The following is a 26,731-nucleotide window of genomic DNA, read 5'->3' as shown; positions in this document are numbered from 1 at the left end:
TGAATGCTATAGGAGCCAGGGACTGTGTAAGTGATTGGAACACCTGGATTCAGTGATTTGAATGGGAAAATACTTCAGTGTATGTTTCCTGTGTTTTCCCAGCCTCCCTGCTCTCACCTGTAACCAGGAGTTCAGCGGTGCTTGTGGCTTGTCCAGCTCCGTTCGTGGCTCTAACAGAAAACCGTCCGCTGTGTGCAGCCGTCACAGCGGGAATCCTCAGAACAGCGCGGCCATCGCTGAACAAGATCTGTATACCTGGCAGAGTGGTGGTGGAAAGAACCTGGCCATCGCGGAACCAGCTCACCTCGGGAACTGGAGAACCTGTGGACGGCAGAACAGTACTATTTTGAAGCGATCGGGGAATATTTGACAGTCACAAATGGTCGGGTTCTGTCTGGAAGCTGTCTTACCACTAATTTGAGCCTCGAACGTCGCGGCACTACCCTCAAGTGCCACGACGCTCTGTAGCGGCTGTGTGAATGTCGGCGCTTGTGTTGACATGTTGGCTGGCACCCTACACACAAATGAGACAAAGACACAGTCAGTGGACACGTCGAACAACATCAACAAATTAGTGCAGCATAAAATGAAACGTCCTTTCAAAGAATTGTTGGCAGCAAATATCAGTATCGCCCCACATCGTGCTCGGAAGTGGACATCAGGAGTCAGTCCAGAGAGATAATAAGGTCTACTCTACAAGACTGCTCCAGTTCAGCTCAGCAGTTTTCAGCCTCTAACTATTGTTGTGAGACCTTTGTTTTTAGCTTTTTACAGCTTGGGCAAAAATTAAGGAGTCGTCTTTAACCCATCAAAAAATAGCCAGCCATGTTTATTAACCCTTATAAACAAAATCCACAAGTCTATTTATTTTTTGCTATAACATGTTGTGTATGATATCTTTTGTTCTATATTTATTATATATTTTTATCGCATGTCATATATTGGGTGTTTTTGGCAACTTTTTGGTAACAACAATGTTAATTTTAGACAAAAAAAAGAGTTTTGTCTGTAACATTTTGAAATTATGGCAAGTATTGATCATGTTGATGAGATCGAGGTCTGAGAAACTCAAAGGGCATTATAGGGTTAAGACTTGAGATTTTCTTAGTTTAACTCACGAGTCCAGATGATTTTCTTCCTTCTCTCACCCCAACCAATCACAGCAGATGGCCCCGCCCCTCCCTGAGCCTGGTTCTGCTGGAGGTTTCTTCCTGTTAAAAGGGAGTTTTTCCTTCCCGCTGTCGCCAAAGTGCTGCTCATAGGGGGTCATATGATTGTTGGGTTTTTCTCTGTATCTATGAAGCGCCTTGAGGCGACTTTTGTTGTGATTTGGCGCTATATAAATAAAATTGAATTGAATTGACCTTTGAATTGAATTGAATGATTTTTAGAAATAGGCTCTAACTATTTTTGTTTATAGACATAATTCATGGTTTGTACCTTTTTATTGAATTGTCCACAGAGACAGGGCTGTAAAGCACAAATCGAAAGCTAACTTTACCTTTACATTGGAAACAGCAACAAAGGGAGACGACTTTGGGTTTTTTTTCATGCTGTCAGTCAAACCAGTACGACTTCAGACAAGCTCTCTCTTCCAAAGTTAGTAAGATGGCTTTTACATCTCAAAGGGAATCAGCGCTGCAGCAGAGTTTTACCCAATACTGCAGCGACAAGAGGAATACTGTAACCTTCACATATGAGTCCTATGAGTTTAAGGTGCATTGTGGGTAATATAGGTGATATGAAGAAAGACACATTTGGATGTGCAGAACAACGTTACAAGCATTACGTTCGTCTATAATCTGAGTGAAAAATATATTTCAGGATGAACCTTTGCATATTCTCTACCAAATACATGTCTTTATATTTCTTATCTGCAAAAATGAAGACATCTTCCTGTGTTTAGGTAACGACCACAGATGAATTAGATCATCTCCACTCAGAATGACAGAGTTTGCCCAGATACACAGCATCAGTTTTTAAATATTCAGATGTGACCACAACAAATATCTTTCAGCACTCTATGAAACTACACTATCTTTGTCTTCATTAAACTGCATCAAATATCCCACTGCTGCTCACTCCAGTAAATAAAATATATGTAAAAACACAAACAGCTGAATCTGAGGCTCTGCAGATGTTGTGTCCACAGCTTCTCTTTGATGGTTAGTGTGCTGACAGGAACTCTGCTGAGTTTATTTTAGGAGCGACATCCCCAGATGTAGTCCAGGCTCCTCAGAGTCTGGCTGATAAACCACGAGCCCAGTTTAAAACTGGGAAACTGCTCTCAGGTTTCAGTTCGTTCAGTAGACTGGGCTGTGGTTTTATGATAGTTTGCTTTTCCTCAGGGTTTTATCTAATAATTGAACTTTTTTGTGAAAAAATAAAATTGTAAAATTTTACATGTTTACTTTACAGATTCTTAAAGGAAAGCCACGATCATCCCTCATGCATCGTGTCTCAGTTATTGAAAGTTGGGTTTTTTCTGATGATATTAAAACCATTTAGTCCCATGTGGTGTGTGGATGGGTCGTTTACAGTTTCCACATTAAATAAGTGATTCATTAACCCAAAATTCAGGTGTTATATATTGTGAGGTAAAGACCCTTTAATAGCAGAGTAAAGGCTGCATTTTACAAATGTGACTCTAGCCATTGCTATCAGCCGCTTGCATTAACAGGAAGTTTGAAATGAGAAGTTTCTTAGTGCCACTTTCAGATTAATAAAGGCATTTTCCAGCCCACAGTCACAGGCATTATGTCTGAGTGCATGTTTGTAAGGGTGGCTAGCTCACTTAGCATTGCTTCGTCTTGGATTCTCATTCACGAGTGGTGGGAGAGTGGAAGCAAAACAGCTGCTGGTAGTCACCAAACGAATACTGTTGCTGATGCCTGCATTGGAAATGAACTTCTAAACTTCCCAGGCTCAAAGGAGCCAAATTAGGTAGCTGTTACGTATGACTGCATCCTGCACATTTCTCAGGTTTGTGTCCTGTTTATGTCCAACCAGTGGGAAACCCAGCTGGGGGCACCAAGGATCAGACAGACCACTGCCAACAAAGAGACAGGCAGCAGTTCACACTCTTCCATGATCTTACACTTATTTCCTGAACACGTTTGCTCTTTAGTTAACTCCAGTCTGAGAGCGTGAATCTTGAGCTGCTTCTGCTCAGCTGTGCTGAGAATCATTAAAGCGATGGTTGGGACCTTCAGTCAACCAATCAATTACCTATTTTAAGTGATATCGACGTTAATAGCAGGAATTTAACTAGGCTTTTTGCTGTGCCACCCCCCATGTGGCCACCCCTACGAAAAAACTGGAGGTGCCCCTGAACCAGGCTAGTCCCGGATCATGGCCGAAAGTTTAGGAAAAGCACTGAAACTACAGAAAGTACAGAGAAAGTGTTTTTCACAGCACCACTCATCAGTCAAATATCACTCTGGTACTTTAGGAGTGCCTCAGCATCCTTCTAAAGAAGGTAAAAGTCACACTTACACGAACAACATGGTAAGAATTACATTTGTTTGTCTCACCAGGCTGAATACATTTCCTATTTGAGCTTCATTTTCTTCACATTAATTATAATTAATTCTGTTTCAGGCAACATCAGAAGATGAACGTCGACGATGTGCTTAATATTATTTAGAAAATGTTCACACTATTTAACGAACTGTCAATAAATCAGTAGACATATCATTTGATATGTTATGATGTGCTGAATTATCTTATTGCCGTAACCATGGAGCTAAAAGTCTTAATCTCACTTTGTAAGGAGAATGGGCCATTAATAGAATAAATTTTTAAATGTTTATTTATTTATTTATTTTTTATTTTATTTTGTAATTTAATAATTGTTAGTCGATTAGTTTTCCAGGCCATCATCCCAACAACACAAAAAAATAATTTCATTTCCAATTATAAAGTTTGTTTCCTTCACGCTAAAGATGAGCATCCGAATATCTGACAGTTTATTCTAATTAATCTGATCTTTTGAATATCATAAAATTTACTCTCCATCCAGAGAATCACAATGTTAATATTTATTATTTTAATAACCACATTAATAATATTATATATAAAATCATATATGTCATCATCATAAAAGAGTAATATATTTTATTATTTTAATTATTTTATTTAAAATTAGTAAATAATTAACAGTTTATATTAATCATTGTGTAATAAATAACAAAACGCACTATCCCAAGCCCTTAAAAACATTATGTGAATAAAAACATAAAGACATATATTTTTTACTTTTAAATGATTAACATGAGTTTTTCAACATTTTTAAACCTCTTAAGAAACATGTTCTCATCTTTATATCATGTGGAGATATAATATCATAACAGTTATGATGTGGGACCTGCTGAACAATAACAGCATGATAAACAGATGAAATGATGCACATGATGTCACGGTTCAGAAACTGAGCCCGAGGCAACGCCGACCAGCGAGGGGAGCGTTTATAACACATTAGTTACACTCTCACTCCTCCAGAGTTCAGACGGTTTCGACTGAAACGTTCGTTCGCTACTCACTTTTAAAATCCAAAATTTAATAAAGTAATGATGAGACTTAAAGCAGCAATAATAATGTAAACAATGAATTATTATTATTTTACAATCATTTCAGCTTTAAAAGCAGAAATAAGACGACTCGTTAATAATTCTTAGGATTATTACGTTTTTCTGCTTTCTATTTAACTTTATTCATTTGTATTCATATTATATGCTTTTTATAAACAGTTAAAATAAATTACTTTACAAACTAAATATATTTAATGCAACAACAAAAACACTTAACTCAGATTTTATGTTCTTGTGCTGTTTCGTTATAGGACACGTCTGGAAACATCTTAAAAGCAATGACAGCGTAAATGAGCCAAATGCAAGAACCTCCACGTGAAAAATAAAACACAAGCTCAAAACATTATATTAACTAAATGATATTAAATCTATTGTAAATACATTTAATAAACTTAAACTGGGCTCAGCGTTGACTATTCTCTGCTCCAAAATAAAAGCTTCCCTGAAGTGTTGCTGCAGTCAGTCACCACCACCCCAACTCGTGCCCGGGGGTTGGGCGCTAAAGCCAACGACTAAAAATATCACCGCCTCCAACCCAACACATCTCAGTTTGATTGACAGGCACCATGTGGCACATATCTGGAGGGGCAACTGATAGCCCTGCTGCTGATTCCCTTAAAAAGCCATCAGCCTCTCAGCTGGGATCCAATCTGATGTTCTCAGCGGCTATTCTGGGATGCCCTGCTCTAACCTTCAGCTAAAAAATATAAAAAGATCACTTTGTCTGGTTCTCCGTTGGAGCTCATTAATCACAACAGTTTAAAAAACTTTAAAGACACTTACTTGTCTGGACAAGGATGCCTGGGAAGCCCAGATTTGGGCGCTCAGCAGGAAATCTAAAATCTTTATCCAGAAAACGGAGTCAGAAAATCCAAAAGGGGAACAGTTGAGCCTCAAAGGAACCCCAAAGAAAAAAACAAAACTACAGGCCTACGCCGCCGTGTAGTTTTGTAGTTTTCCTCGTAACAGCAGTCCCTCCAGCCGAGGCGTCCAGGCTGGGAACGCTGACTCTGCTCAGGGCAGCTGGTCGGCCGAGTGAGGCCTTTATACTGCTGTGACATCACACAGGGCACCACATGACATTGGTCAGCTCTGTACAGCGATGCAGGGGATTGTGGGAGGAAGGGCAGACATTTTATGCCGCTCGTCGCACCTGTCAGCTACTTTACTCAGCGCAGCCTCTTCCTCGCTGTACGTGCTTCAAACAATCAGGAGATTTGTTTGAAAGTTGAGGCGTTACCAAAGTCATCGATAAACTCAATCTGATCATCTAATCAACGCCAACCTTCCACGTTTCTCTGCAGATCTCATCTGATGGTGACTCAGTAGTACAATACAACGTTTGCTCTTTTATCTCTTGCTAACAAACATGTTGATTTTTCTTATCACTATGTGAATGCATTAATGAAATAATTTTATCTTTGATGTTAAGAATCTCCACCTGCCTGATAGGGTTATTAAGTTGTCTAAGAACCTGGTGTTAAAACTGAGTCTAAAACCTGCTAACGACTGGATCACAGAATCAGAATCAGAATCAGAATACTTTATTAATCCCGAAGGAAATTAGGGTTACAGCAGGCAGCACGCTAATGGCGCATGTGCACTTACAAAGGAACCTTCTGACCACAAACATCACATTGGGGAGACATGTCAGAAAGGTCGGCTGATAGGAAAAAAACAACGAAAATACATAACATGAGGTGAGAGGAGGAGGAAAAAAACTCCACTCAGACTGAGCTCCTAGTGGGAGAACAGTTTGATAACAGAAAAAACACCTCAGCACAAAAAGCACATGACTATCAATACACCATAGAAACACAAGACGAGCAACGGGCGGGTAAAGGTGAGAGAGAGCCGGTGTAGACAGCACATCAGGTCCTGCAGCGTGTCTGCGCTGGTCCAGTCGACCGCCATCTTCCCCGGTAGGGCACAAGCATCGAAGGCGTTTGGAAAGGGAGGGGGGATGAGTGTGTGCATATCAGTATGTGTGTGTGTGTGTGTCCAGAGTTCAGCTGAGACAGTGTCCTTCACCCCGCCAGGCTAAGTAAACAGTCTTCCAGCCAACCCAGGTGGCCTTACATGGAATGGGGAGAACAGTCTAAACACAGTCGTTATCAGGGTGTTGTTGTTCAGCTCCAGCCTTGAGGCCGCAGCTGGAGCCGAAGGGGTCTCCGCATGAAGTGATGATGGTTTGTACTTTAGTGCGAACAACTATATGAATTTCCCTGGAGTGAATTCCTTCTTTTTTGTTTCTCATAAGTAAAAGTGAAAATGGTCCGAGTGCGAAGATGCAGATTAGGCTGAAGGGACAGACGACTTTACAAACGAAGAAAAAACTGACTTAAGTAAGATAATGTTAGTTATAAAGTAAACTTGCCAGGTTACTATTGCCAATATTGGCGATTGTTGAGACTTGGTGTATTGATTGTTAGCTGTCTGAAAATAATATTTAGTACATGTAGATGATTCCTGCTCTAAAAAAACCCTTAAAAAATAAGTCATTTGTAAAAATTAGCAAACATGCAAACCACAAAGTCAGTCCTATCCACTCTGAGGTCTAAATAAATAACTGATTTATTGACATTTTTAATGTGGATCCAGAGCCTCCTTTGTTGAATCTGGTAGAGCTTCGGACTACGTCCAACATTTTACTGAACGTTCTGCAAGTAAGAAACAAGAGTTACTAACATTGTAACACTGTAATGTAACAGTGATACAAAACAGTGTAAATGTAACACTGTTTTGTATCTTTTATTTAGGAGTGCTGTGCAACTTTCATCCAGTATTTCAAACACACTCTTGACATTCTGTCATTCGCTACACGGCTTGTTCTTGTTACATTTCTCTATAGCTCACCACTTTATATATACTTTGGTACCAACTCAGCATTGTTTAAACATTTCTGTGTTTTTCTTGCGTCATGATGAAATCATACTGAATTACCTGCTGCAGGTTTTCAGCAAGTAAACGTTGTCCTGAAGTTGTGCCTGCTCCACTGTGCTTTTCTCATCACCCTCACAACAGCCAATCAGGTCACTGCTCAGTTTGCAGAGCTGTTCGTGTCAATCAAAGCGAACCATCAACAACTCACCACAACAGCAACAGAGTACTTTTGTGTTGTTGTGAGCTGATACTCTAACTGCATGTGTACTTTTCCTATAACCTATATTTAAGTTAAACGATTCAAAGGGGATATGAAGAGACAATCAGCACTTCCAAACAGAAACTGAAAAGGATAGCAGCTTTTTCAGTTTTCTGTTTACTTAAATGTGAGATGTTATAACCGTTTTGTGAAAGTTTTTTTTTTATCTAGTTTTAACGAGGTTTACTACTGTGAAAGATCAATTTCTAGTTCAACTTCAACTTTTGTACAGATCTTATGACATCATTAAGTACATTTTATAATGCATAAATTCATAGTTGAAACAAAAGATCCGAGCTGCTCAGTCAACAAGGCCATGAATTATGCCCAAAGTCTGGATCAAACACATTTACTGTTTCTCTGGTCAAACAGCTCCATCTTTGTGCTCTTTAGCTGAATGTTCACCGGCAAACTGTAGGTTTGTTCGAATGTTGTTCACGGATTTTTGTTGTTGTTGTTGTTGTTTGTTTGTTTTTAACAGTCTTCCAATAAATGGGAATTTACAAAATCTCTTTTTCATTAAAGATGAGAAAGATACAGATATGTGTCACCTGCAGAAAATCTGATGAAACTTTGGGTTTCTTGGAATCTTTTGTAGATGACATCCAAATGATTTATGTTCATATTTCATATATAAACTCTTAAAGTCTAATATGTGAAGCCATCCTGCATAAACACTGGAGAATGATGTCTAACATATTGTTTCAAAATGTCCTGTTGCATCATTTTTACATTTAAACTTTTCAAGGATGACCTTGTCATCCTTGGCAAGACGACTCCCATTGGCCACTAAAGATGATCACTTAGAATAACTTTGTATTGATTTAATTCAATTCATTTCAATTCATTTCAATTTTATTTATATAGCGCCAAATCACAACAAAAGTCGCCTCAAGGCGCTTCATAGATACAGAGAAAAACCCAACAATCATATGACCCCCTATGAGCAGCACTTTGGTGACAGTGGGAAGGAAAAACTCCCTTTTAACAGGAAGAAACCTCCGGCAGAACCAGGCTCAGGGAGGGGCGGGGACATCTGCTGTGATTGGTTGGGGTGAGAGAAGGAAGACAGGATAAAGACATGCTGTGGAAGAGAGACAGAGGTTAATAACAGATATGATTCAATGCAGAGAGGTCTGTTAATACATAGTGAGTGAGAAAGGTGACTGGAAAGGAAACACTCAATGCATCATGGGAATCCCCCGGCAGCCTACATCTATTGCAGCATAACTAAGGGAGGATTCAGGGTCACCTGGTCCAGCCCTAACTATATGCTTTAGCAAAAAGGAAAGTTTGAAGCCTAATCTTAAAAGTAGAGATAGTGTCTGTCTCCTGAATCCAAACTGGAAGCTGGTTCCACAGAAGAGGGGCCTGAAAACTGAAGGCTCTGCCTCCCATTCTACTTTTAAATACTCTAGGAACAACAAGTAGGCCTGCAGAGCGAGAGCGAAGTGCTCTAATAGGGTGATATGGTACTACAAGGTCATTAAGATAAGATGGGGCCTGATTATTTAAGACCTTGTATGTGAGGAGCAGGATTTTGAATTCTGGATTTAACACGAAGCCAAAACAGGAGAAATCTGCTCTCTCTTTCTAGTCCCTGTCAGTACTCTTGCTGCAGCATTTTGGATTAACTGAAGGCTTTTCAGGGAGTTTTTAGGACTTCCTGATAATAATGAATTGCAGTCATCCAGCCTGGAAGTAATAAATGCATGAACTAGTTTTACTACTACTTTATTTACAGTGACCTTTCATTCTGGGGTGACAAGTAGAGCCAAACTACACTATTAATATATTTTATTTTAACAGTATTTGGTAAGTAAACAACCACAGCAGGTTGTTTTTAAATAATACCCATTTTTATAAAAGTTATTTTCACTAAACCTACAGAAATAGGTTTTCAAAATATTAACTTCTGCTGTCGCTTAGAGGAAAGCAATTGTTTTCTAATTTCTGACTAATATTGTTACGACCGGGCGGCCAAAACCAGGTGAATGGACCCAAACACAGACACAGAGGTAAAATTCAGTCAGGTGATGGCTGTGAACTAAAAGTCTCGAACATGATCTATGACAAATGAGCTATGGACGTCTTGATGCACGCTCAATCATTCAGGTAAGTAAATCTCCAAAAGCTGAATCTGTTCATCTGGACGTAGCGTTTTTGTGGGAGAAACGTTTCGTCATCATCAGGTGACGTCTTCAGTCTCAGCTGACTGCAGGTTTCAATCTTATAAACAGGACATTTGCATAATGACTGAAACCAGCCCACTGAAGGAACAATGGGCTGAGAGGTCAGTTCCTTAATCGTAATTATGCAAATTCTCATGACCATTGGTCAGCAACCACTGACCAAAACCCACCGATCAGTGGCCATGAGTCCAATTCACAGAGAGTTGGGGAATGGCTGCAATCACAGCATGTAAGATGGTGACAGATGTACCCTTAGGCCCCTCCTCCATTCAGAGATGGTCTTTCCCTTTTCACGTAAATGGCCTCCTTGACTCCGCGCTCAAACCAGCGTTCCTCCCTGTCCAGGATGTTACATCCTCATCATTGAAAGAGTGTCCACTGGCCTGTAGGTGTGAACAGACTGCAGAGTCCTGGCCTGACGAGGTGGCTCTTCTGTGTTGTGCCATCCTCTTCACCAGAGGTTGTTTGGTTTCCCTGATGTATAAATCCTGGCAATCCTGCCGTTTAGGAAAATATTATATATATATTACAATCAAAGTCTGAATATATAGAATGAAACTTGGATATATAGAATGAAACTTGACGTCAAGGAGGCACTTGCGCCATCTAGTGTTTTCCTTGTTTGTACCTGCGAGGAATGGCACTATGAGCCAGTCCGCAGGGAATCTTGTGGCTCAAATTCTAAGTAATGAGGAGCTAATCAACACCCTGGCAAATGCATGTTCTGGCCAACCTAATATTTGTACTAGTGTACCGCATCGTACTACTGATGAAGAAATTTATTCACTTTTTCATCGTGGAAGACCAAATGCAGTGAACCTCCCCGGTCAGATAACCTCTGGTTATCCAGCTAACGTTATGGAGAACGTGCCATCCACATCACAGGAGTGCCCCACAACAGGTCCCGTCTACAATCTTAGACCTTTTACTCGAAAGGGCCCAAGGCAGAAGAGGAAAGAACAGAACTAAATGCACTGAAATTACTAGTGGAAGGTTAGTAATAGCCTGTAGGTTTCAATTGCTCGACGAAGCTAAGTAAACAAAAATATCACAAAAAAACAAAAAAACTGTGCGATAGACTGACAGCGTGTGGACGTGGAGACTAAACTGTGCACAACAGTTAATTTGTTTAATTGTGGAAACATCCTGTAAGCTTAATCTGCAAACATTGTGTAAAAGCAAAGCACATCAGTTGTTACAGTACATAGTTTTTGGCAGTATATGATTTAATTAAACTTTTTTTAAAGCAACAAAAAGTTTTATGTGATTGTAAAGTTTCTCCACCCACCCATCCCACTATCTTCCATCATCTATCCATCCATTCATCCATCCATTCTCTTCCACTTATCCAATTCAGGATTCCAACAGCCTATCCCAGCTACCATGGGGCTAGCGGGCGTTTATTAATGCAGATTAGACATGTGTACAGCATGGTGTATTTTTTTAATTAAATGTACTTCATTGATCAGACAAGTGTGAGTATGTTACATGCAGAAATGTTTACTTCACCTTTATCCTCCATTAGGTTTCCAGCACAGCTGAGCAGGTCACATTCTGTGGCTCAGTCTTTCACCAAAGAAGTGATTCTCTTGCAGGACCATCTAACTACACATGTGCCAAGACGTAACAGTAAAGCTTGGCTTTTTGAAAATGGACATATAAAATCTGCACTGGAGTTTAGCTGTGACTCAGACAAAGTAATGCAGGCAATAAGGACTGCCTTCCAGCCAGTTGTTGAAGGATGCAGGTAAGCTTTAGATCCTTTTTTATAAAATTTTTTTTTTTTTGTTACTTAGATTATTATACTATTAAAGGTCAACTTTGGGTATTTCCAAAAAGGATCTGGGAGCACCGATCAGATGACAAAAATTAAGCCTTTTAATGTATTATATTGTATTGTAGTCTGTAACCCTTAACAAAACTTTTATATACACTGTTTTCTTCTTCCCTTGGCTACAGATTTTGCTGGAATGCCACACCAAACTAGTTGAGCCATCACTCACTTCCAAACAGACTTTGAATGGAGACCTTGTGAAAAACTGTTTCATCAGAAGTCAATTTATGTCAGACCTGACAAGCTTATGTGAGGACAATGAATCAGTAAGTAATCCTGATCATTTCAGCAAATGTATGTATGTTCATAAAATGAGAGTGAAAAAGGCAAAGATGGATTTTAAACTCCCTTATCCCTTTAAGACCTACCATAGAACCAAGTCCGCCAGAGCTTATATTATATTTTTACATGCTGTGGAGCCATTTTTGGGAGCATTTCAAGTTGCTATACATCAATACAACCATTGCAGCCTAGATTTTAATAATATGTATGCATTAAGTGCATAGTAATTACATAAATTGCAAAAAAGTGCAATAAACTACAAAAAAACTAAAAAAATCGTTTTTGTTTTTTTAACATATATTTCTAGTTAGAGAAATTTAAGAGGCTTATCCCTCAAAACTGTAAATACAAAAAAGTTGCACAAAATAGTTTCCCACCACAGGAAATTTATTTTGAGTGTCTTCATAGTTTTATTTTTGAAATACACCAATTTTTATACACTGCAGAAAAAAACGAAAATAAATATTATAATGCAAATTTGCAAAAAAGCAGCATCTGCATCAAAATAAACTATTTCCAGCAGTGCAATATGAGTCCTAAGCATCCCAGAAACCACACAGAAAGTCATAAAGTCAAACATAACTTTTAAAAACACCAGTATAGGCTCATGAGGCCCTGATGGTAAAAAACTACATTTCCGCGAAAATGACGTCACTTCCGGTTTCGGGCAGGACATGGAGGACATGCAATAGAGATTGACAGACCACGTGACTTTCGCGCATTGCATGCCGGTAACTCGTGGCAAAACAATCAAAGTACCGCATCAAATGCAAGCATTTGCAGCACCGCAAAACGTTCATTCTCTGGTTCCAGTACCTTCTTGCTTTTTCTTTGCCCCCCCCCCCCCCCCCCCCCCCCCCCAAACAAAAGAAGTTATGTACAAAACGAAGGAGAACAATGCCGGTCCGTACAAAGACAGACTTGATGAAAAGGCAAAGAAAAGATACGAGGAAAAAATCAAAGGAGTGAAAGGGTAAGACCCTTACGAGCACACAGAGGGACAAAAGACGTGCTGCCCAACTTTCACTACGCTCATATTTATAATTATACGGTTCTTGGAGTGAGTGCATACACTCATGAAGTTTAGTAACTTCAGGTCACTGCAACAAGCCCCGGTACACTTTACCGACGGATGGGTACAGGACCTTGAAATGCACCGTGTAGAACGAAAGACCATCGTACGTATCATAAGTTTACCAGTCTCACAAATCGTCTTCATAAATACACAGTCGTTAACCGTTTACTAATAGGACCTTTGAGCTCAACGGTAATTAATTAGTAGTGGAAATAATTTCTGGTTTGCATTACAGAAATGTAGCAGTGACAATAATATTGTATGCTGTAATCGTACTGGGCAATTAGTGATAGCATAGCGCCACAATTTCTGTTCAGCGCCAGACTTGCTTGTAACCTATATCACCAATTATGTTATGAAAAATGACGTATTGACTACTACAAAACACTGACCTTTGTGGAAATGCTTGGAGCAGACTAACATGTGAGCTGGAGTGTTCTGGGACGTTATATTTGGTTTTTGAATGGCTGCAATCCAGGCCACCCGTCAGCTCTTTTTACTTCAGAAACATGGCTCGAATAATTTCTCTTCAACGACGTAATCCGATAAAAAAAACGATCTCTTTACCCGTCGGCTTCCCGTGGCTGTCATGCGACCGGCTATTGCAGTTAATAATACAACAGCTTCTTGACAGTTTTTTGTGTTTCTTTTTATCGCTGTGTAACTGATTTCAATTGAAAGCCTGCGTGCGCTAGTACCTCTTGCCACGAGTTCCCAGAATTCTTTGCGGTTTTACCCTCGAATGACGTCACATTTTCAATCTCTATAGTTCGCGCTGATGGACTAGGAAGTGTTACAAACAGCTGATCAGATCAGCAAAGCGTGTTTCTGGAATATTATGTTTTTGTTGCTGCAAGTGCTTTTTATGCAGTTTTTGCAAAGCTATATGTGGAAGGAAACTGTGACCGAGGACAAGCTGATGGCATAAGATGTAAGTACAACTCCTCCGGTTTCATATGCAAAAAAATTATTGCGCTAACTTACGTGGTTGCAGAGCTACCAGGATTTAAAAATAGTGCCCGCTCTGACCAGCTTTCAAGGGTTAAACATTGTCACTTGTATTATGTTTTAATACATAATACATAAACATATTACTAATATTTATTATACCATTTTGTTGTCAGTATAATGAAATGTATTATCTGTTTTAATTGACAGACATATTCTGATGGAGAGAGTAGCCATACAAGCAGGCAGGATTTCACAGAAATGTTGAATTCTGACAAATGCGGTAAATATTCTAAAAGTCGCTCCAAATAAACTGGAAATTAAGTTGGTTCAGTGTCTGTTACTTAGTCATCTTGGGCATTGTGTCTTTAGTTAAGTGTCAAGTCTTTGTTAAAATCATATTTAAATTTAGTTTAATATTTTGAGCAGGAAGAAATGTACCCCTAAATACATGAAAAGCAAAAGCTATATATGTGATTAGATGTTATTCAAAAGTTAAACTCCTGTTCTTTGTGTTCTCACAGTTGAAATTTCTAAAGAAGTTCCCTCAGCTCATTGTTAACACACAGTCCATGTCTGTTGATGATGAGGTCATCTGGTGCGTTGCTACCCAAGATGTTTGTGCTGTTGAATCTTCCATCTCTGCTGACACCCTCACAATGTCCACCAATCCTGCTGTTGTTGCTACTGATGAGGATGAGTTACTCCAGTGGAACATCTGCCTCTGTCAGTGACAGCACACCTGGCTGTGGGTTCTTCTGCCAGTGTTACTGGTGACACACGTGTCTTCTCTAGTAACACCTCCAGTGTGTCCAATGGACCTACCCAGCCAAGTTTATCCAGCACATCCTACAGGTTTGTGTTTTGTACATGTTTGTATCTTTTAATCTTTTGAGCTATATTGTGCAAAAGTGATATGAGCTACTTTAGTCTTCAACACAGCTTGAACTCTCTTAACCATCATTCCTGATGGCGATGTCTTCTTTTTATTGAATTTCTTTAAGCGTGGTTCAGGAAAAGTTTTCCAGGCTTTTTGTTCTGTTCTCTGTCAAGATGATCCCACACAACTTTAATAATGCTGAGGCCAATCTATGTATTGTGATAATGTAATTATGTCAACATCATTTTTATGTAATTTAACTAAATAATTTACAAAACATGCTGGCTTTGCAGTGACCCCGACCTCCAAGAAGCCATTTCAAGGTCTTTAGACTCAAGTGCAAGTGAACGGTCAGTACAACCAAACTTTTACTTGTCATGTTGAAAGGTCAACATATTAACCATTATTTTATGTTTGTTGTGGAAAAGGAGTCACCTGCTGTCTAGTTTTGGATCAGTTTGAATAAGCAAACTGCAACCTGCGATTTCTGTTGTCATTTGAAGATTATCGAAGATGTCAGATTAATTATATTTTACTTGATATATGTTTTGGTTTATTTTTACTTTTTTGAATGCAGGTTGGTTGTCAGTGTTGGATCTTGTTTGTGTGTGTGTGTGTGTGTGTGTGTGTGTGTGTGTGTGTGTGTGGTCCACAGCTTAGAGAGAATCTTGGAGCAGATTGTTACTTATTATTATTGAGTAAATAATGACAGCGCTGTACGCTTCAACATCATAAGGCGAAATGTGTGGGATGGAGCATCCAGAGCCACGGGCACATGGGCAGATCCAATTTTTCACCAGAGAAAAAAATAGGTGTGAAGTTTACTGATTATGGAATATGTGAGGGTGCTGTTGACAATGGAGGACCTAGTCGGGAGTTCTTCTGGCTTTGCCTCTGTGAAGTCAAGGACAAACTTGGCATCTTTGAAGGTCCACCCAATGCTAAAGTTCTTACGTGCAATTCTAAAGGTACTTATGATTTAATTAATTGTTGCCATATATATATATATATATATATATATATATATATATATCGTCAGGGTGCCCTGGTTCCCCAGGCGGGAATTGAACTTGGAACCCTCCACTCCAAAGGCATGTAAATATATATATGTATGTAGATAGATAGATAGATGGATGGATGGATGGATGGATGGATAGATAGATAGATAGATAGATAGATAGATAGATAGATAGATAGATAGATAGATAGATATTCTTTTTTTTTCTTTATTCTTTTACATGTTACAATTAAAGCTGAAGTGAATTACCAAATTACAGATTGTCGCATTTGAAGACAAAGACTGATTGAACACAGGGATCAGAGGGAGCCAGAGACACGACTGGGAAACAATAAACATGGAGACAGAACTTGGTGCGAGCATCAGTGCTGCGATTGTGGCGTGGGAGAGTGTTCCAAAGACGAGAGGCCATGGTGGTCAGGCGAGCAGATGGTACAGTTGTTGCTGGAGTTGTTGAAGCGAGATTCTGGTGAGACAGGCGCATCTCCACTCCGCAGCAAGTCTGGGGCAAATAACAAGACCTTAGAGAGACGGTTTGAGCTCAGAGCTGGGACTCCTCCCTGAACCACGAATAAAACTAATTAAATGAGCAATCGGAGAAAGACTTGAAGTTCTCACCTGCCTAAATTTCACCTAATGACAAGAACCATCACTGAGGGTTGAGCCACGACCTGGAGCTCCTCTGTGGGCCTCCAATAGACCAATTAAGAGACAGGGAGGCTCTAGCATCAACCAATGGAAAAAAAGTGGAGAGGACTGACCTTTTGGGACGGTTTTGACCTGACCAGTGAGAAAGGTAACTGATTGTAGGGCCTTCTGAATCACACACTTTTTGAAATCAACCAATGCAGCTTTGCAGACCCTCCAGATAAACACCTGACCAGCTGTTCTGCAGCAGTTTTACCGCCCAACATCACTTTGTGTGTGAGACTGTTTGTCACAAAGATGGTGGACAGAAAGTAACTTTCCAGTTTAGAATTAATTAAATTTTTTGGTTTTAGTTACTATTACATCTTATTTGTTTTTTATTTGACTTATATGTCGAGGAGTTTATAACGTCTGTTTTTCTTTTCTCAAAGAAAAGGCAGAAAACTTACAGCACCATTTCTTCTCCTTTTCAGGCACGGTGCTTTTACAACATTCACATTAGCTCAGGTAATAAAAATACAATCATCACAGACAGGAAGTGAACTTTAACATTCAAGGTTCCACTCGAATCTACAAAGTAAGAATTCATGAAGCTTGTTTCTCGTATTTTGCATCTTATGCAAATCAGTTTAAATTAATTTGAACAAATGTAGAAGCGCCTCCTTTCTAGCTTCTGTGATGCATTTACTTCTCACACCTTAAACAACTGTTGGTGTTGTCAAAGTCAGTATTTCTCATGCAGTTTTTCAGTGTATGCCTGTAGACTCTGAGATGGAAATACCAATAAATATAGAAATCTCTACATTTGAAGCTTTTTTTGTTTCATGTTTTACATCAAAAAGTTCAACATTTATATTTCAAAATGTCTGTGAAGGTTCTCAGTCATCCAGGTCATCGTAGTCAAAGGAGCTTGCAAAGAAAAGCGTCTGGACTTCTTTAAGTTACTTGAAGACGTTTCACCTTCATCCGAGAAGCTTCTTCAGTTCTAAGGTCAAATGGTGGAGAGTCCCAGATATAACCCTAGTGGGAGTGTCCCCCCACAGAGGGACAAAAGGACCCCCTGATGATCCTCTAATCGCCTGAGCCAAGGTGTGGAACTGGGTGTGGGTCCCAATCAGCCAGAGTTTCGGGTGAGTTCATTGTGAAACCTGGCCCCACCTTATCATGTGATTTCCTGAGGTCAGATGGCCCAGGATGTGAGTGGGCGTTAAGGCGTCTGGGGAGGAAACTCAAAACTGGATTATAGATGGCAGAGAGTTGGTGTCGTAAACCACCGCCTCTGTTCAAAGATGGTCGCTCACAGTGGACATAGATGCTTCTTTCACTCCTCTTTCAAACCATCTGTCCTCTCTGTCCAAAATGGGAACATTGGCATCCTCGAAAGAGTGACCTTTGACCTTTAGATGCAGATGGACAGCTGAGTCTTGTCCTGTGGAGGTGGCTCTTCTGTGTTGTGCCATGCGCTTGTGAAGTGGCTGTTTGGTCTCTCCAATGTAGAGGTCTGTCTTTTCGGGTGAAAAGACAGACCCGAAAGACAAAACGGCAAAACACAGACTTAACAATGTGGTGTATGCTGTACAGCAGCGAGGAACGCCCAGACCTCTACATTGGAGAGACCAAACAGCCACTTCACAAGCGCATGGCACAACACAGAAGAGCCACCTCCACAGGACAAGACTCTGCATCTAAAGGTCAAAGGTCACTCTTTCGAGGATGCCAATGTTCCCATTTTGGACAGAGAGGACAGATGGTTTGAAAGAGGAGTGAAAGAAGCATCTATGTCCACTGTGAGCGACCATCTTTGAACAGAGGCGGTTTACGACACCAACTCTCTGCCATCTATAATCCAGTTTTGAGTTCCCTCCCCAGACGCCTTAAGGCCCACTCACATCCTGGGCCATCTGACCTCAGGAATTCGCATGATAAGGTGGGGCCAGGTTTCACAATGAACTCACCCGAAATTCTGGCTGATTGGGACCCACACCCAGTTCCACACCTTGGCTCAGGCGATTAGAGGATCATCAGGGGGTCCTTTTGTCCCTCTGTGGGGGGACACTCCCACTAGGTTTATATCTGGGACTCTCCACCATTTGACCTTAGAACTGAAGAAGCTTCTCGGATGAAGGTGAAACGTCTTCAAGTAACTTAAAGAAGTCCAGACGCTTTTCTTTGCAAGCTCCTTTGAATATTTCAAAATGAAAACACTGTGACACTAGAGGATCGTTTTCTTTAATGATGTTGCTGCAGCAACTTCAGATACTAATGATTCTGGGATTTTATGGTCAAACTATGTGTGTGTGGAGTATCATGGCCTTTCTCTGATGATGTAAATGTCCTGACTATTGTTCATGATTAACAGACTGTTTGTGATGGCAGACACAGGCTGTCTTACAGCTCTCAGAGGTTAACATTAGCTTTACAGACACATTTGTTTCATGTCTGTCTACGTGGTTTTTATGGATAAAGTGATTTTCAAAGTTCAAGCATCATCTCACTTTTCTTTGCTCTTTTTTATGGTCACATCTCAACACCAAAAACAGGGTTAACCATGTTTCAATGAAGACCGCTCCACATATCAGGAGCTCTGAAAGTCCCATTTTTTAAAGATTGACCTGATCTCTCTCCCTCCCTCTGTCTCTAAAGAAAACTCAACAAAACTAGCGATCACTTCCAAAAGATGGGTGTGTATAGCGCTTTGGGGTCCCTAGGCGGGGACTAGTAAAAGCGCTATATAAATACAGGCCATTTACCATTTACCATTTTATGACTCTTGATCAGCTGCAACACCGTGTAGCACCTGGATGTTAGAATTTCCTTACGAGCTGGGGTTGTTAGTCTCCACCCCCGATCTGCACACCCCAGGTGTCTGACCTCTAACCCCTGCTGCGATATGACCCTCCAAGGCCCTTGTGCAGTACTAGTAGTAGTAGTTGTAGTCAGGGGCGATTTTAGCCCATTTTTGGGGGTGCTTCAGCAGAATCAAAGCACCCCCAAAGATTTCTTACTTATTTTTGACAATATTTGCTGTTTGTGTGACACACTACTAAAAATATAAAAAGCATACAGTACTTGGTTTAGACGTAACATTTTGACAACAAAAGTATAAATAATCTATTTGTGTATGATTGTCAGTCCAAAGAGGGAGACATGAGGAGAAAGTGCAAGGTCAGGAAGAACCAGGTAAGGAAACAGACAGGGGACAGTGACAGGCACAACACAAACTGTTAGACTGCTTGAGAGAGTTGACCACCAATTTGCCAACTTCAAGGTGAGGCGACATAGGTTAAAATAAAAGAAATAAATCTGCAGAGCCATAGTAGTAGCTGCAGTAAAGATATTTTCATACATTGTACCATATTGTACCAGACAAAGTTGCTTCCATTTTTATAATTTTTTTCTCAATATTTTGTACATTTGTACATTTCAAGGAGTCTATTTTTGGAGTCTATTTTCATATATGTGTATCGTATTATACATACACATTAAAAGTGAATCTCTGTCCAAAACAATGCACTCAGTTTACTTCTTACTCACTATGATCATCATTCATCATTTTCCCCCAGTGAAGTAGTTAAGGTTAGGATATGTTTTTTGATGAATTTAAGAATCTTATGATTTAATAAAGAAATTTGCAGACTTGCACAGAGATGGTAAAATTATGATGACATAACGGAGATGAAGACAACAGACGATGAGGACAGGGAGGAACAGGGGTTTAAATGCACCAAAGAGACAGTCAGAGAGAACTCGGGACAACTGGAGACATTTAAGGATGCAGGGACTGACAGAGACGGGGAAGACGTCTCATCGTGACGAGTAAAGTTGATCTTGCCTGGCTGAGCAGCTCTCTGGGTGCTCAGCACCCCTAAAGCACTGATCCTAGAATCGCCCCTGGTTGTAGTACTGGTGTTGTGTAACACACATGCACAGGCTTCATTGACCATCACTCTTCGGGCTTACAAATCATGAAAATATGTCACTTATGCATGCCACAGTCTTTATTGCAAATTAGAAATATTGATAGTTTTACATTATTTTTATAATGAAAATTTAACCTAAGCTTAGACACAGACTTTACTAATCCCACACTGAGGAAATTCACATGTTACAGTGGCAAAGGAACAGCAAGGGAAAGTGAATCAAAGATATATTAAAAAATTTAAAAATAAAAAAATTCCAAAAATAGTGCACAAATTTAAAATAAGTCAAGAAAAAAACCTTTTACTAATCTACAAATGATAGTTATTAATAACAGATACACTCAGAGCAGACTGTAATTCCTGATCAGCTGATGACCTTTCAATTAAAGCTGTCTGCGCTTCAGTTAACTCCGTTTTTCTCTCTAAGGTTTCTGTTTTTTGTGTTTTTGTGCAATTGTTTGGCCACAAATTTGTATTTTTTCCTTTAATACTTAACCTGCCATAAATCTTTGACAGGTGGGTACCTGAAGTAGCTCGTGGTACTTAAACACGTATACTAGTACTCTGTTTAAGTCGGGGGACTGGATCCTTGGGGTGGACCAGTATTTGACACAGTGTGTTTTGGGGTTTGAAAGTCAGTTTGTAGAAAATATTTCTCAGTTGTTCCTGTTACTCCTCACGCATGTTCTGTTCTGGCCCCTGGGGGTTGTGGTCCGGAGTGGCTCGAGGAGCTCTGTGTGAGTGCGTCTGTGGGGTGGGCTGCTCTGCTGGGTGTCCGACGGCTCTTGGGTGCTTTGGTTCTGGGACCCTGTTGGTTGGTCTGTCCATTGTCTCTGCTTATCTGGGGCTGTTGACCATTCACAATCTGAATCTTTATTGTCACTATTCCAAAAGTACAATAAAACCGTATACTGCCCAATTTGTACCAAAGAAAGCAATCTAACTACTAACAGAAATGAAAAAGAGTTAAAATAAATAAATAAATAAATAAATAAAGTTTAAATAGAAAAAAGCATAAAAATATAAATATATAGATAATACATATATATATATATATATATATATATATATATATATATATATATATATATATGTATATATACATATATATATATATATATGTATATATACATATATATATATATATACATATACATATATATATATATATATTTACTCAATACTTATTTTTCCCACTGTATATACATGAACATACAATAATAATTACTGCAGTGTATTTTTCATCATTCATCATCATCAAAAAAAAGCCAATCTATCAAGTTTCCCAGACGAGTCACAGCAAAGATTCAGCTAAAAAATCATCTGATGTGTTCAATAAACGTATTATCAGATAGAAACATCCTGAATCCTGCGCTGGCCGTCCTTACCACTGTCATCAGAGTCGAGTATTTATGAATCCTAACTGACCACCAACGCTAAGGCTGAAGTTAATATCATGATTGAACGCATTAACATGATTGTGGATTACAGTAATCGGGGATTTCCTGGCTAAAAATGAAATCACACACTTTTATTAAAGATAAAGATTTAGACAATATTGCAGTCAGCCAGTATCATTATGGATGACTGTGTGTTAGGAAGCAGCTGTCTGCTATTCAGTGGTCACCACCAGCCAACGTGGGGAAGTAGCAGCTGCACACTGAGCGTCTCCCACATGACCAAACTCTTAGCTTTGCCTCTCATGATACGTTGAGCCGGCTTTCAGAAGTCCTGTCCCTTTTTTTCTAAATCGTATTGCTTTGTTGCTACCCACAGTTTGATACGGTGAGGTCGGGAAGGGAAAAGTGATGAACTCCCACTTTGAGCTGAAAGTTCCAACTTGGACTGGGGTCTCCAACATTCTCTGGCTCAGAGCCGTGGATGGAAATCATGGAGGACATCAATGAAACCAGCAGCACATATTACATGAAAAGCAAATATGATGCAAATATTATCCTGTCTTCCTTCTCTCACCCCAACCAATCACAGCAGATGGCCCCGCCCCTCCCTGAGCCTGGTTCTGCCGGAGGTTTCTTCCTGTTAAAAGGGAGTTTTTCCTTCTCACTGTCACCAAAGTGCTGCTCATAGGGGGTCATATGATTGTTGGGTTTTTCTCTGTATCTATGAAGCGCCTTGAGGCGACTTTTGTTGTGATTTGGCGCTATATAAATAAAAAAAAAGATGCTTAAATAACTGAAGCGTTCACCCCTTTGACTGTCCCACAAAATTCTATCCAAGAGATTATGAATAAGGTTAGTGAGAAACAGCTGTCCTGGGGCTGTTTTTTAATCCAGTGTAAATAGTATCACTGTATTGTTTATCATATTTTGTGTTATAACTGCTTTCTTGGGGTTTTAACCAGCCTGGTGTTCGTGTAACTGAATATAGTTTTGGTAAGATTATTTTTAGAGTCGGAGGGTTTAACAGCAGCCAGACATGTCGGCCTCTCACAAGAGGAACCGCAGTGTCCAGTGACTAATCTGTCAGCTGAGGACAGCTGAAACAGTAAACCCCAATGAAACAGAGTCACCCATTAGTTCAACAAATGGACGGGTTAAAAAAAGCACAGCATGTAACAGAGGAAATGAAGGTGGAGGTTGTTGCTTAAGACGTGTATATTGCTATATTTTAGTTGGTGTTATTTAAAAGAATTATTCACACAATGTGCCTGTTGAAGAACAGATTTCCTGAAGTGTTTTAAACATTAAATTGATGCTTTTCTGTAGGAATCGTATGATTAAGCTCAGGGCCTAATCATAAAAACAACAACCCACATTCATCAAGAATCGAATAATCAGATCACATCATACTATATCATCATCATCATCATGTGGGGACAACGTGAAGCAAACAAAGCCGATGTTTTACCTGATGGGCATAACGTTGCTGCTGCTGCTGATGGTGCTGGAGGGCAGGGCTGTGCTGAGTCCACAGGAGAGATGGGAGCTGATTAAACAAGTGTTATGAGATAATAATAAAATGCAAAGACTGAGACAGAGTTTGGAACCATAAGGAAACAAAACTGTGGGAAATAAACTCTGTGAATCACTCTTTGCCTCATCGATCACTCTCCACCTGCTGTCCATCTGAGAATATGACAATTTGCTGTTTCATTAATCTATTATTGAATTATCTTAGCTTATGGAAATATTACCTCGCAGCTGTTCGAGCTAGCTGCGTGTTTTGTGCTGTGCTCTTCACAAATAAAGCTGGAAGCAGCTCAGACTGTTAGAACTGAGGCCTGTTACATTTATACAGTGTTAGAGCAACAGCTGCAGCCTTTAAACTAGCGATTAAAATGCTGACAGTGAACTCGTCAGTCCAGATGTTACCACATTACAGAACTGAAACAGGCTGATTAAAATAACAGCTGTCAGTTGTCTCATTCCTTATGTTATCTCCAGTCTTAGCAGAGGGCAGTCACACATCACACATGACCCAGTGCTGAGTCATGTGTGATGTGTCATCATACGAGGACATTACATCTCAGCTTTTCTGCATCTTGATTCTGCTCAATTAAGTGTTTTAAACTTGGACAAAATACGGCAGCTTTGTGTTGTGCTGCAAGTTAAACTCGGTGTCCTCATGAACACGACATCTACCAACTTTCCTTTAAAGAATCGATTGAATTTAACTGGACACACTGGTTTTCAGTGGGAGAAAGATGCATCACTCAAGCGTGACACTGGAGAAGTCACCTGGATGAGTGATAAAACTCATTTCCATGGAAACATCCAGAGGAGCTTGCCTGTGTTTCAATCATCAAGAGATTTTTTATGTATACGTCTTTTTTCCTCAGCAGCAGAAGAAAACCGCTGTAAACTTTCTGCCAATCATCAGACAAAAAAGTAAAGATATCATGTTCATTCTTTCTAATGATCTATTGCTTCCGTATGTTTTTTGCCGTGGAACTACTTCCACAAACTTTGGGCTATTTTTGCTGTTCAAATTTTAAAATATTCTGCTCTTTCCCTCTATATGTTTTGGTATTTATAAGCTTTTTATGACTCTTTTTCTGTCGTCCTCTCAGATTTTAAACTTTTTTTCTCATCATATCTCTGATGGATTATTGTAGAACAAGAAAATCTGCCTGATTGTTCACCAAAGCCATCGATGAAACAGACCTTTCAGAATAAACTGCTCATAAATCACGTTTTAAAGTTGAACTGCTTACAACATCTGTCCAGAACAAAAACAAACCCTTCGTATGTGCGTGCCATATTACATTTTATTATTTAAAGAAAACATTTTCTTGAATCCAGATATATACAAATACTCTCAAGTACAGTCAAAGTCAAATAAAATAAGAAAAATATGAAATTTAAGGTTTAAAAATGAATGTTTCCTGTCTCATTGGAAGGCTTTGAGTTTTTCTACACGTGTGTTTAAGTGAGTTTGTGTCTGTCAGCCTTTAAAGGAGAATGTGGAGTGAAGAGTTTGCCCTGTGCTGCTGAAAACAAGATGTTATGATGGTGTAGACTTCAATTAATATTAATAATAACCCACTCAGGTCAGCGGCTCAGTGTTTTACCAGCCCTGTACACTTTTATTGGCTTGTGTTACGTGCCAAGAGATGTGGCTTTGCTTTTGGTGTTCTTTTTATCTTTCAGGTGTCAAGTCTCCACCTATTGGCCAGTTCAAAGTTGATTGGCATGTGTCTATTGGCTGGTCTGGGCACAGTTGGCCAATCACTCTCCGAGGATCACTACAAATGAGCAGCTTCCTGGCCAGCTGGTGGCTGCTGGCTTCTGCTTTATGACAAACATTTGCGAACAGGCTTCTTTGTATTGTGTGTGGTGGGAGGCTAGACAGGTAAGCTGGGGTACCTTATACACTGGTTGCAGGTTTTAATCTGTTAGTCACACTAGGTTATGCGGTTGATGCCACTCTTTTATGTTTTCACTGACCTTTTGTCGAGTAGCTAGGTAGGCCTTTTGTTTGTTTTTGTTTCCGTTAGGCCCTGGAAGCTCTCCACCTCTTTTTGTTTCATTAATTTCTTTGATTTGGACCAACCGCCCAGTCCTCCTCCTCCTTTCTTTTGTTAAGTTTGACTATCAAGGCAAGCAACCAATAAACCCTGCCTGATTCTTAACTGTTCTGTGGTCTTCCTCCTTCATTGATTGTGGTTGTCCAGTGTTGCTTCCTACCTTTGCCTCCACCATGGTGGGTGGGGGGACGTAACAGCTTGTGAAAAAAGCTTTATTTTTATAAAAGTTTATTTTTAAACATTAATTCTATTTAATTGAGACAAATTTAAATCATTTTACTTGAAAAAGGTTTGAAAACCTTGAAGTAAACACGGTCTAGTACACCTCGTGCCCACCTTTAGACTCGGCCCTGTTCGCTTCAGCTTTTAGAAACCCTTATACTTGAAACATGGTATCAAAGTTAACAGTTCACCAGAGTATTTTAATACAACTTCACGTCGTTTGTTGATCAGGTGCTTTGATGAAGGACTCCTGCTCGCTTTTTCCCAGTAAAGGTTTTAATGGCGATCACAGCGCTGCTGTTTCGCTCAGCTTGACATCAGCATCTCGGTCCACCCTCTGTGCTCCTCGCGGTGTGTAAACAGACTGCGGCTCCACGTTAGACTGTTTCAGTACTGCACTGCAGGTCCGGTCAGGTGCTGAATCTACATCCACACTGTTTACAGTCCCAGCGACAGATAGCGAGAGGTGAAGCATGTAGAGGCAGGTGTCCCGGATCGGCAACCTTTAAGCCCCAAAGAGCCATTTGGAGCCGGTTTCCACGAAAAACAAACAACTTATGAAATCCTTGAAGTGCTACAGAGAAAATAAAATGTTATTTATGTAATGAACACATTTGGAACACTTAAAAATAATAACAAAAAAGAAACAAGTAAAAAACTTAAATGATCCATGTAGCAAACAAACAAATGTCGTGAGCCGTCATCAGAGCGTAGCGGAGCCCGGACCTGAGATGAAAATTAAACTGGAAAAAAGCAATACGTTACTGAACAATGAAATAAAAATACTTGCAAAATATCTGAATATTTATTTTGCCTGGTCAATAGGACGTCTGCTCCCGAACCTCTGCGCGCAGCGTCTGCAAATCAGGGCTGTACGAAGTCACGTTCATCTTCACGCAGGACTGGAAGCTGTCGTCTGTGAGCGGTGTTTGTTTCATGATTGAGAGAATAGACGTGCGTCTGTGTATCAGGAGATCGACATGACTCTGAATGC

General features: G+C 39.9%; 1 protein-coding gene and 2 pseudogenes across 42 annotated transcripts in view; 2 read left to right on the top strand and 1 right to left on the bottom strand.

Moving 5' to 3' along the window:
- ttn.2 (titin, tandem duplicate 2) overlaps positions 1-5,624 on the bottom strand; it is a 253,336-nt gene extending 247,712 nt beyond the window's left edge. For all 42 annotated transcript variants that reach the window (XM_085135108.1, XM_085135090.1, XM_085135096.1 and 39 more), the window contains exons 1-3: positions 5,373-5,624; positions 411-514; positions 118-321 (exon numbers count right to left, since the gene is read on the bottom strand). In XM_085135108.1, coding sequence (XP_084991234.1) covers positions 118-321; positions 411-501 — 295 coding nt within the window. In that variant the 5' untranslated portion in view covers positions 502-514; positions 5,373-5,624. The remainder of the gene's footprint in view (positions 1-117; positions 322-410; positions 515-5,372) is intronic.
- Positions 5,625-9,814: 4,190 nt separating this feature from the next.
- LOC146499946 (uncharacterized) lies at positions 9,815-12,010 on the top strand (annotated as a pseudogene).
- Positions 12,011-13,171: 1,161 nt separating this feature from the next.
- LOC146499945 (uncharacterized) lies at positions 13,172-25,287 on the top strand (annotated as a pseudogene).
- The last annotated feature ends 1,444 nt before the right edge of the window (positions 25,288-26,731 follow it).

This window comes from Neolamprologus multifasciatus, chromosome 16, assembly GCF_963576455.1.
Source record: "Neolamprologus multifasciatus chromosome 16, fNeoMul1.2, whole genome shotgun sequence".
Lineage (NCBI taxonomy): Eukaryota > Metazoa > Chordata > Actinopteri > Cichliformes > Cichlidae > Neolamprologus > Neolamprologus multifasciatus.
Note: the sequence above shows the minus strand (reverse complement) of the source record. Positions and strands in the feature narration are given on the sequence as shown.